Source organism: Prionailurus viverrinus, unplaced genomic scaffold, assembly GCF_022837055.1.
Source record: "Prionailurus viverrinus isolate Anna unplaced genomic scaffold, UM_Priviv_1.0 scaffold_40, whole genome shotgun sequence".
Lineage (NCBI taxonomy): Eukaryota > Metazoa > Chordata > Mammalia > Carnivora > Felidae > Prionailurus > Prionailurus viverrinus.
The window spans coordinates 738,633-750,853 of record NW_025927608.1 but is presented as its reverse complement, the minus strand read 5'-3'; the positions used below and the strand labels follow the sequence as shown (position 1 = coordinate 750,853).

The 12,221-nt window shown below is 46.7% G+C and overlaps 1 protein-coding gene across 6 annotated transcripts in view; it reads right to left on the bottom strand.

Moving 5' to 3' along the window:
• The window catches only part of TM6SF1 (transmembrane 6 superfamily member 1), a 50,937-nt gene that overhangs the window by 25,724 nt on the left and 12,992 nt on the right, over positions 1-12,221 (bottom strand). For 3 of the 6 annotated variants that reach the window (XM_047846642.1, XM_047846640.1, XM_047846641.1), the window contains exons 4-9: positions 10,953-11,056; positions 9,169-9,251; positions 8,398-8,519; positions 6,494-6,598; positions 4,548-4,640; positions 3,775-3,894 (exon numbers count right to left, since the gene is read on the bottom strand). In XM_047846642.1, coding sequence (XP_047702598.1) covers positions 3,775-3,894; positions 4,548-4,640; positions 6,494-6,598; positions 8,398-8,519; positions 9,169-9,251; positions 10,953-11,056 — 627 coding nt within the window. The remainder of the gene's footprint in view (positions 1-3,774; positions 3,895-4,547; positions 4,641-6,493; positions 6,599-8,397; positions 8,520-9,168; positions 9,252-10,952; positions 11,057-12,221) is intronic. The other 3 variants (XM_047846644.1, XM_047846645.1, XM_047846643.1) reach the window with 2 other exon arrangements.

Here is a 12,221-nt window from a genome sequence, read left to right as displayed (position 1 = left end):
GGTAATAACGTCCACACATTACCGTTTAGATATTAACATTCACACGTGGCCACAGATTAATGAATGAATCTTCTGAGCAGCACAAGGCATTTCTAGACTCCTATTGCAAATCTTCTACCAACAAGAGGAGGAGCACCAAAAATCTGCAGCTCATTCTGTGCCAGGCACCGTTCTGAGCCTCTTACATGTGTTATTACCTCACGTGATCCTCAGCAGCTCTATGACAAAGGTCCTGTATGATCCTAACTTTACAGAAGAGGAAACCGAGGTAGCCAAGGTCACGAGCCCATCAGTGACAGTCTGAGCAATGAGCCAGTCTGTCTCCAGAGCTCATGCTCTTAACCATCTTGACTATATTGGCTCTGTTTTCTTTTAATTTCCAGTGATATTTTAGCAGAGAACAATTGTTCAGTTGCTAGAAAGTACTAATATATAAGTGGGTCTGAGCAGCCTATTTCAAACTAGATTTGCAACTTTAATCCTACGTAAGAATTTTATATGAAGAGACACTTGGGTTCTGAATAAGTCCCCACTGGAACTCTTTGGTGTAAAAAATGTGTCGTGGTTTGATTTGATTTTGTTTTCTTTTACTTTCTGATGGATATTTCAATTTCTGAAGGCAGGAGATTTGGCAGATTCCTCCATGATCTGAAGGCAGGGGCTCAATAACTAACATGTTTTTCACTGACTTGTACTGACCTAGGAATTTTTCAAAGATTTGTTTTCCTTATTAAATCACATAGACTCCTGGGAGTTCACTAGGCCTTTCAAGAAATGCAGGTTTTGATCAAGTTAGGGGGTTGGGAATGCACAAAACCCCTAAATGAGGAATGGTCGTTCTGGCAAGCTAGGGATGTTAGTCGGGGTTATGGAGGGTGTTTTCCGTGATGAATGTGTCACCCTCCCAAGGCGAGAATTCATTTCATGAGCAAGCATTGGCTAGGTAGGAAACAGATCACGTAACAAATTCAGCGTTCTCATCGCGTGCACTGTTGTGTTATGATTTGTAACTTTTCCTTAGGCTGAGCTCTCTGAATATGTAAATACTAAAGCCAAGCCAAGAGTCATGGAAATGTCAGACACAACAGTTCTCGGATGACAGCATTCTACTGGGTTGGGAGAAACATCCTTCTGACATTGACAGGATCTAGTCTGTAGCCTCCAGCTGCCTTGTCCAAGTGGGCAGTGACGGATGAGCCCAAGGGCTCCTGCGAGGCCTGGGGTTCTGGCTGAAGCTGCTGACTGTGGCCCGGGGCTCTGCCATCCACACTGCCCTTCCCAGAACCACCTGGCTGGAGTCGCGGGTGCCTGTCTGCAAGCTTAGCCCTCCCCAGCAGGTACAACCCAGGGTTAGCCCTAGTGCCCCAGGTTCAAGCACCCACTTGCCCCCAAGGTATGACCTTCCCAAGCCTCTTGACTGCTGACTGCCCACGTGACTGGGCCTTGACCTACTTTTCCTGCCTCTTCCTCCACTTGTCTCCCGAGACTTGACTGGGTCCTACACCTGGCCTCCCTCTTGTCAGCCTCCTAGATGATGACACCCTGTGTTCCTGCGGCGGGGGGCAGACCCAGCAAGGCACAGGACACACAGAAGAAATCCGATTGTGTCCAACCCTGAGCAAGCTGATGATCCTCGAAGAGAGGGGGCCGGTAAGAGTGAGCTGAGAGGGAGCCCTCTCTGGGAGAGCTCAGGAGAACACAGCCAAGAAAATCCAGGCCAGGGCTCACTCTGCCCTCTGGCCTGCTGCACCCCTGCCCAGTCTGACAGCCCACAGAGCCCGCTCACGTGTGACCGCCTCCCACCCCCCACCCCCCACCCCCCCCCCGAGGCTCTCCGGCGCCTCCGTGCCCATAGGAAGTCTTGCCTTGTGCTCACTGCTTGAGCTATGCCACTACCATGGCTTGCTGCTTGCAGGAGAAGAGAGAGGACAGTAGAGAAGAAGATGGGCTTTGGGGTCAGACAGGATTCCGTGCCCCTATTCCCCTATTCTGCCTGCCGTTTAGTAAATGTGACCCAGGCGAGTAACAAGCTGTCCTCAGCCTCAGCTCTCTTAGCTTTTAAGAAACCTGCAGGGAGGATGCTGTGTGTTCACTGCACGGTTCCAGGGCACGGGCACACAGGAAGACCACCTCTGTCTGCTTCCGTTGCAGCCGAGGTGGTGCCAGACCTGGCTGTGGAAACTCTCCCACATGATCATCTTTGCACAAGCAAGAAATAAAACTTTAGTGTGTTAAGCCACTGAGTATTTGCTACCCCGGCAGAGCGCACAGCCTGTCCCTACCCAAGTAGGTAAGTAGAGCACAGCCTGCTTTGCCTCACCCAAGTTAGAGGAGAGCTCAGACCAGTGCAGGGCAGTGGGCTGGAACTCACTGGGGTTTGAGGGTTACTCTGGAGACAGGACTAATGACCTAGTGATGGGCTAGATGGTAGGGGTGAGGGAATGGGAAGGAGCTGCTGAAAGCGGGGGAGGATCTGTTTGCAGGCCGCGGTGGGGAGAGAGAGGTAGTGTAGGAGGGTCAGGAGTCCTGTTTCATTTAGACACTAACTCCGAGATAGCCACGTGAAAACACGGAGTTTGGGATTAGGTATAGGAGTCTGGGGACAGCTGGAGCTAAAGACAGAAAATTGGAAGTCAGCTTATAGTTAGTATTGAAAGATATGGAAATAAAGACCTCTTCAGAGGTCTGCTAAGAGGGTAAATCTTGGTTCTCTTCCCCTTCAGTCCTCCAAGGAAAGAACAGGAACCCTTGCTCTGGATGCTGCATCAGCTTTTTTGATACTAATATTCTAATTCTGTAATTAAGAATTACCTCAGGGGTGTCTGGGTGGCTCAGTCAGTTAAGTGTCCAACTTCAGCTCAGGTCATGATCTCGCAGTTGATTCGTGGGTTTTAAGAAAATTTTTTTAAAGACCTCAGACTGGAAGGATTTAGCCCAAAGGATTAACCCATAAGTACTGTAGCTGTTTTTCCACCCTGTAAATTCTAAAGTGTTCTTTTGCCATCCCAGTTACTATAACCAGGAGCATAATTAACCATACATGCTGACAGTTTCCAGATGAACCTCATTCTTAGGCCGGCTTGAAAAGAGCAAGATGCAGAGAATGATTTTAAAAAGATGAATTCATTTGTTATTGTTTTTATTTATAGTAAGAGGGGGGGGAAAGATAAAATCATTTAATAATTTTCTTCCTTGTTCCTAAGATCAGTTTGTTTTGCTAGTTATCTTGTAAAAATGTGCTTTGTATAATAATACAATTTCCTAGATAAATTTATTCCAGTTCAATGAAATAAGCATTCACTCTAGGGCAGGGACTTGGCTAAGTCGCAAGAGGAAAGAATGGAACTTTCTCCAAACCCATTTCCCTGGTTCGGGATACCGTCATGTAACAGAATTCTGAAATCTTAACTTTAGATAGGCATCTTAAGGATAACAGCTCTCAAGTATTTTTGTTCAGAGCCTGGGGAAGGGTCCTGGAAGGCTGTGGTGGCACCTGCTGGGTATGTGACCTTGGACAAATCACGTAACCTCACTGGGCCTCAGTTTCCTCATCTGTATAACTGGATGGCACAGCAACCATCACATATCTAGTTACTGTGAGATTTAAATAAAATGCACGTGCAGAAACGTCTTCCAAAGAACTGTAAAACGAAAGGGGATGTGTCTAGTAACTATCTCCTACTCCTTAAACACCAAGCAGAGATGTTTTGCAGATACTCAACAATGACCGCCAAATCCCCAGCGAGCTTTCTTAATAGAGCGTATTTTGGGTACCTGGGCTAGACCTCCAGCATGTATCAGTGTCACGTCAGGCATCCAGGAGCATCCAGGAACCACTAAGCCGTAAAGCGCAATCACAAAGTAAGGGACAGAATAGAACAGGTATGCCAGCATCTGTATTGAACAGAGAAAGAACACCGTCAGCAAAGTAACAGTTAACCGCACATGACGAAAAGCACAAAAGATTGAACATGTCTAATTCCCATCTCCTACGTGGATCCACATGCTCCCATTCTTTTTTTTTTTTTTTCTTTTTAATGTTTGTTCATTTTTGAGAGGAAGAGAGAGAGCAGAGGAGGGGCAGAGAGAGGAGACACAGAATCCGAAGCAGGCTTCAGGCTCTGAGCTGTCAGCACAGAGCCCGATGAGGGGCTTGAACCCATGAACTGGGAGATCATGACCTGAACCCAAGTCGGATATTTAACCAACTGAGCCACTCAGGTGCCCCCACATGTCCCCATTCTTCAAGAAAGAAAATTAACATTAGAAAAATCTGAGGCTTGGGGCGCCTGGGTGGCTCACTCGGTTAAAGCATCCAACTTCAGCTCAGGTCATGATTTCACAGTCCGTGAGTTTGAGCCCCACGTCAGGCCCTGTGCTGACAGCTCAGAGCCTGGAGCCTGCTTCAGATTCTGTGTCTCCCTCTCTCTCTGCCCTTCCCCTGCTCGTGCTCTGTCTCTCTCTGTCTCAAAAATAAATAAAAACATTAAAAATTTTTTTTCTTTTAAAAAGAAAAAGAAAAATCTGAGACTTCATAACTACTTGACCTGGATTTTAGGATAAGCAGCAGGATCCTTTAGATAGGGCTCTTGAAATTGTGTATAAAATCGGCAGAGCTCAGCCGGGCAATCCAAAGCAATCTGAGAAGAAAAACGAATTAATTATAAAGTCATACTCACATCTGATTCTTATGGTTTGCTGATAAGGCTAAACGTTCCAAGTACAGCCACAAGCTGTTCAACAAAAACTGTGTTGCAGAAGGTCATCAGTAAAAGGGAAAGAAAAGAAAGTCTACAGATCTACTCTAAGGACGTGAAGGAGAGTTAGGAGAGGAGCAGGAAATGGCCAATGCTCTGTTCTTGCTACCTTCTGAGGACTCGGCTTAAGGATCTAGACTTCAGCAGCCAAAGCACAGCTCATGCTGGATTACCAGTTTCACTTCCTGGAAATCACTAGCCCACTCTTAAGAAAAGCCCATTCGTGTTCACACCAAATTCATCTTACTGTGCTTTGCAATATTCCAAAAATAGCATCCTCCTCTCTCCAGCAAGTGCCTCAGTATATGGCCTTTAGGGGCAGTAAAGGATAAGGATTTGAAAGCAGAGTCCTGTGTGAAGCCACATCGTGTGTCCACTTTGAAAGGAAACACAAAACAAAGTGTCTGGCACATTACGGGGTCCCCTCTGAGTCACTGGCCTCATGCATCACCCCTCCCGTCCGCAGCCATAAATGTCCCACCTAGATCACATCCATGGACACCGACCAGTGGCAGAGTTGGTAAAAATGGACCCCAATTTAAAAGCCCGTCTGCCTAAGCCCCGCCCACCGAGTGTGCAAACACCCACATGCACACAGTTTTCTCCTGTGTGAGAACACAGCTGGGGCTCATTTTGTTTTTCCTGTGTTTCTTTTAACTTTGGGAACGACAGCAAACTAAAGAGCAGTTTTGGGGGTGCCTGGCTGGCTCAGTCAGTAGAGTTTGCGACTGTTGATCTTGGGGTCGTGAGTTCACGCCCCACATTGGGCATGGAGATTACTGCAGAAAAAAAACAAAAGTTTAACTGCTCTGTGGTCTGAGTAAAGTCTACGGCCTTGCTTCTTTGCATTTCTTCCCTGGGCCACTCCTCCCGTCAGCCGACGCTACTGCAGGAAATTTCTGCTCTCCTGATAGAGACAGCTCTTAAGACAGCCTCTCGCGCTGATCCCAGCCAGCAGCACAGGACCCCAAGACAGTGAATCAGCTACAGCAGCTCACATTTGGCTCCCCAACTGTTGTGCAACGCCAGCAGCCTTAGGACAGTAACTGCCATTGACGATGCGTATAATTATCCGTATCATTCCGGCCACTTTTATTTCTTTCTGCTAAAAACAAATCACGAAACTGGGGCATCGCCAAGGATCATCTATTGATAAAAAGAGTAACACCAACCGTTTCCTGAACACTTACCACGTATAGGGCCCTCTGTACGCGTTCTGATGTCTATGATCTTATTTAATCTTCAACCCAATACCATTAGGTAGGTACTGTTATTTTATAGCGAAAGGAACTGAGGTCAAAGACCCTAAGTCATTTTCCGAAGGCCATACAGCAGGTAAATAGCCAAGATTCTAACTCCTTCTTCTAGGGACCTTCCTCAGTCCCTGAGAACACAGCCTTACCGGACTCTTCAGGTATCACCCTTCCCAAAGACATTTACATCAGAATCAGAAACATTCAAAGAAGCCAAAAGAATGAAACTCTAATGGCTAATTTTTCAGGCACCCTAAAACGGGGGAAGGAAGAGACCCCTGGGTGGGGCTTGATCCGGGGACCCGAAGGAGGTGGCGTCCAGGGACGAGGCAGGGGCCACCCTGGAGGGAGGAAGGCCTGGGGGTGACCCCCACAGGTGGGAGTGGCAGCAAGCAGGGCCAGGCCTCCAGGCTCTAGAAAGTCTGATTAAATATGTATTTCTCTTTTTTTTTTTTTAATGTTACTTTGATCTGTTACACTTACCAAGCCTCTGAACAGACAGAATCCAGTTGCCAGGAGAAGACACACGACCAGCATTAAATCAAATGGTCTTCTCAGCAGGTCCTTTGCTTGCACTTCTTGAACGACCTAAAATAGAGTTTGTAACCCATGAGCAGGCCCAAAGCGCCAAGAAAGAGTCTGAGGTCTACTGAAGCAGGAGGGCTGAGATGCTGGACGGGGAGGGATTCATACCCTAAACCACTAGGCACGTAAGTTAGGAAAATCATGTTCCTCCTCTCAGCTTCCAGATCACTCATCTGTGAAATGAGGAGATTGGGCCAGGTCACCTTGAAGTTTCCTTCGAACTCTAGGAGTCCTTAAAGTTTTCTTGAGATAGCAGTTTTGTGATTATCATTATATGAGATACGCTCATTTTAAAAGTGAGGTAAACCATAAACCCATCACACTATAGAGTCACTATATTTTTCCCTATATATGTATACATATGTGTAAATTTATGTATATATACACATATATATACAGATATACATACATACACCACATTTATATTTTACAAAGTTATGACTTTACGTATAAATAATTTGACAAAATTTGACTGTTCTTTTGACACTCAACATCTACCTATATTATAAGCACTTTGCCACATTATTAAAAACTCTCCTAAAACTTTTAAAATCATGTGGAAACAACATATTGTAGCCATTCTCTCACGGGTGGATATTTATGCATTTTCACCGTTAATGTGATGTTGAACAATTCTGTACATAAGTCTTAGCATCTCTCTGATGATTTTCTGAGGGTAGGGCCTTAGACGCGGAATTTAAGGGGTTAAATATTCCAAGGCTGATAAACACTGCCAAATTGCTCTGCAGAGCGATTCTGAATTTATTCCTCTCAGCGCTGTGTGACCGTGTCCATTTCTCCCTGGCCACCACTGTGTTTTAACATTTAAAAAATGATCATGAACAGTTGTATGTGTCTTATGACATGAACACTCCATTGAGGCACTGACATGGAGACTTTAAAAGCAGCAGAGCCCAAGGCTATGGTTACTGCTTGCTTTTTCTTTTTGGCTACCCCCTGGTTCCTCAAAAGGATGTGAGGGAGCAGAAGCCAGCAGTGCCCCAACCTGAGTTTACTCAGCAGGTGTCTACTTGTTTACAAATGAAGTGTTTGCAAATTACAATGGATGTTAATGAATTCTACGTAAATCTTACAGTAAAATGAGTATGAGTAATCACGGTCTGATTATCTCTGGTAATTCATATTTTCATATATCATTTTGCTTAAAGAATCTTGCCTGGGGATCTAATACCTATAAAAAGGAAGAGAAACTTAGAAAGACGTTACTACCTTAGAAATGAAGACCTTAACAGAGTACCCCCCCCCCCCCCCCCCCCCCCCCCCGCCAGCCAGTACTGTTTCACTCCGACCACCTTGGCTCTTGGCTGTGAATGGAAGGGAGGGGTCTCAGAAGACGTCCTGGAGCCAGTCTCCATGTGCCTGGATCTCTTGGTAAATCACACCCTGTGGCTGTGTGTGCTACCTTGAATAGCAGCATCTCTCCAGCCTCCCCTTGGGACAGTACATGCACTGGCATCTCTGAAAGAGGGGCCCGGATGCTCAAATGCCAGGCCATAAACAGCCTCAGACAAACCACACACACCATGCACTGATGCAGAATCTGATGGGAACAGCCAGTACGGACCAACAGCACGGCCTGGCCCACTGAAGCAGATGTCTGAAGCAGACAGAAACACCCTCCCTGCCACTGTAACTAAGGCGTGACCAATGCACAGAATCGACACAGTCAAACCAGCTGCCCCAGATGCTCCCGTCCACGGAGGCGTGGTTCAGTGCGATCACCAGATGTGAGTGAGCCCTGTGCGCTTGGGAACAGGTTACAGTTAACGTAATAAAATCACCTTTGAGGGATAATTATAATTTTCTGACGGCTGATTATAGATTCTGAAACCAGCCCAGACAGGAAGACAAGTGTATGGTATGCTTAAGAAGAAAGCAGGGCAAATGCGTGTTCCATACTTCCCTATTTAAAAGAAAGAAAGAAAAAGTCAAAAGTTTGCCACAAGCACGTGTAAACACAAGCAACATTTAGGATACCGCCCCACCTCAAGGCGTCTAAAATTGTGCTGGGGACCAGGTAATATTCTTAAATGAGACACACACAAAAAAAACCAAACAAAAAAACAGGTCAAATTAAAACTATCAGGTGCTTTTTAACAGGCACATTCTATCCACTGTATTTTTAAAGTATATTTAATATAATGCCCTGATTTCTTGCACATGTAAATTACCTTTTACATTAGCTTTTGAGAGCCTTCATTTTTAAATGTATTTATCGAATGTATCGAGTTACATATAATACACAAAGCTGTAGGAAGCATTTGCACACTGCCTATAGTCACAAACACAATACTCACCCCCTCTAGATCCTATATGTCAGGAAGCCCTGATACAACATTGTCTAATTGTTCAGTGTCTACTTCTAAAAATTGCTCAAAAGCCATTTCTTAAAAAGTGAGATTAAGGAGGGGAAAAGGAAGAATTCTGCCAAACAGCGTTGTGATAAGCTTGGAATTTCTTGATTCTGTTACAACCAAGATACCTCCTCTATTTAAGAACACTCCCCATTGTTTCAGAAAAAGGAAAGTGAATTTTAAGATAAAGTTTCTTACCCACAATGTTTCCTGGCACAAAAACAACAATGCTCATGATAATAGATCCAACCCAGTAGAGGCCAATGGTTCTATAGCTTTCCCTGTAATGAAAAAATCTTGGCTTAGTGCACTTGTCTTAGAACACCCATTAGCAAAAGATGATTCATATTATTAGCGGTATCCTAACTAGTAAAGTCTATGAACCGAAACTTACTGAATCGATAGTTAAAAATCAACCGTCGGGGACCCTGGTGATCAAACTTCATTTCCACCTGTGATCTATACCATAGAACCCTCTTTGTGTCCTTTTGAATAGGAATTTCGCTTGCAACACTGGTCATCTGTTAATCTACAGCACAATCACTGTCAAAGGAAGTGCCTCATTTTTGACGGTTTTGTAAGAAGTTCCCAGCAGGAAAGGAAAAAAGAAAGTTCACAAAAAGAAAGGAAATGGACCCATATTTTAAATCACTGTAAGTATGAGTAATAGGATGGTAAGTGGACTTTTCACGGTGTCAGAATTTTGGCCAGAGCTCTAGAGACAAAGATAATATGTAACCCCTCCCCCGTGTTCAAAAGGAGCCACCAGACACCCCTGACCTTACCAGGCAGTGTGGACAAAAAGCTCTTTCAGCCGATAACCCTGACAGCCCACCTCCACAAGGGGCTATGAGGAATCAAAAGGAGATTATCTGAAGGGAAACAGGTGGCCGATACTGTGTTTTCTGCCTGCCCCACCTCCTAAGCCAAGTGCAGCAGATTCACAATGACTGGGATTGTCAGCAGAAGAATCTTCTTCCCCAGCAGGATGCTAACTGAGCCACAGAAACTCGCCCACTCCTGGCAGCCTCCGAGCAGAGCCCAGGCATTCTCTGAAATACGTGACGTGGTCCCTGGAACTTGGGTACCTTTCATGATGGGAGAAGCCAGTGCCTAGAAAAGTCCAAAACTTAGCGGGAGCTGTCCCTGAGTTCATGACTGAGGCAGCAGGGGCATGGGACAAGAATGCATCATTTTCTCTAACCTGGAGCCAAGGGGAGGCCCAGGAACCTAGCTGGACTTGAAGAGATCCTACCCCAAAGGGTATGCGATCTAGGTTACAGGGACCCCAACGGAAAGAAGCTGCGGGTGTACCACCAATGGCAGAGGAGTCCCACGCATTCAGCCAGAGAGAGCTCTGCTCGCTTGGATTTGCAACGCCCAGGTTCCAGTGGAAGGGTCTCCCGAGAGGCCACACGTGTGCTCCACGTGACAGACCTAGCGTATCCTAACGGAGGGCATCAATCCCCAGAAAACTAAGTGTCACTTAAGACCCTGCCCCTCTTCCTTTAGCTCCACGTGTACGTACACACACATTCCCGGAGAGGCCAGCTGCACGGCGACTCGAGAAAGAACAAAACGAGAGGCCATACGCCCTGACCTCAGTGCAGACCCCCACGCCTCAGGGCCACACGGGAACCGGAGGTGGAGGAAAGACAGAGCTTCGAACCGAAACGAGATGGAAGTTTAAAACCAGAACGGACTGGGCTTTCACTCCAGCAAATGAGACGGTCCTTAGAACACAGTCAGTAACTTGAGCGGTCTGCCCAAGCTTGTCACCACGTCAGGGGACGATCCAGAGGGCCATGTTCAAAAGGCAGCGATGCCAAGAAAACAAAGCCACGTCTAACCTGTGTCCAAGGAGCATATGTTCATGTCCGTGTATGCCTGTCTGTGTATTTGCCCCCACATCTGTGTTTTCCTTCCGTACCCGCGTACCGGTTGCTAAGGCAAAGGCACACACAGCAGACGGACCGACTTACTCCCATGCTATGGCTGCCACCATCACCAGATACATCAAATAATGAGCAGAGCCATCCCAGTAGCAGATCATGTGCCCGTACGCCGTGTTCAGATACGGTTCACCCTAAGGAGAGATTAAGAAATGAGTCTACTTCACATACGACTCAGACATCTCCACACAGAACTCCAGACCTGTGTTTCAAGTCAAATGAAACAGCAGAACCAGCTTGTGTCTGTCTGCTAACTTGAAACTATGCAGAATCCTGTACGATTACAAATTGGTAGGCACATGAAAACACAGCTTTACCCTGGAGCCCCCAAAACTGGAGCCTGCCGCGGGATGGCCCTGAAGAATGCCCAGCCAGCATCTGACCGGCTGGGCCAATGCCCGTGGATGGCGATACAAGACAGACAGCCTCATGGGCAATCCGCTAACGCACTGAGGCCAAGTCAAAAATGAGACTCAGGGCGCTTAGCTCTGGCCAGAGGACGGTGGCCAGAGGAGACCCTGCTCACCAGAGCCACCGGCCGACCTTCCCGATTCACCTACGTGCTCATCCCCAGGCTTGCACGAGTAAGGATGAGGAAGGCACTTCTGCCCCCCACACACGCACACAGACAGACAGACGGGCACTTAACCGCCCTATGGGACAGACCACGATTGACTCCATTTTACAGATGAAACAGAGCACCAAGGGGTTGTGAGACCGGCCTAAGGTCACACAGTTGACATCTAGCACAGAGCATACTGTCAAGAAAAGCCATACTTCTCCTGAGGATTTTTTCATTTTACAGCCATGAGATCCCATGATGAACGACATGTCGTGCTCCCAGAAGGCTACCACAAGATCACTGTCCGATTTGCATGGGTTTTTCGTTTCCTTCTGAGTCTCGTGTTCCTTTCTTCTCTCTCCCACGTCCATGCCATCCCGCCTTGTTTCTGGCCTGTCTTCCTAAGATGCCCTCAGTCCTTTCTGCGGCCAGAACAGTCAGATCAGCCAACCAGGAGGGGCCCTCTGAAGCGTGGTGTGCCCGGGGCAAGGCCTGCCCGGTCCTCTCTCCTCGCAAGTGAGATGGAGTGAGAACTAGCGAGGAGGCAGAAATAACACAGCAGCTGGACTTCTGTGCCCACGCCTGACGCGCATCTTTTCTCCCTGACATGCTTCGACTGAACAATCCAATCCGATTTCATGACTTTAATTGTTCATGCCTACACATCGGGCTCTCGGAGCCGGTGCTGGCTCCCCTGGTGGCTTCATGGACACTTTTTTTTCTTAATTAAAAAAAAA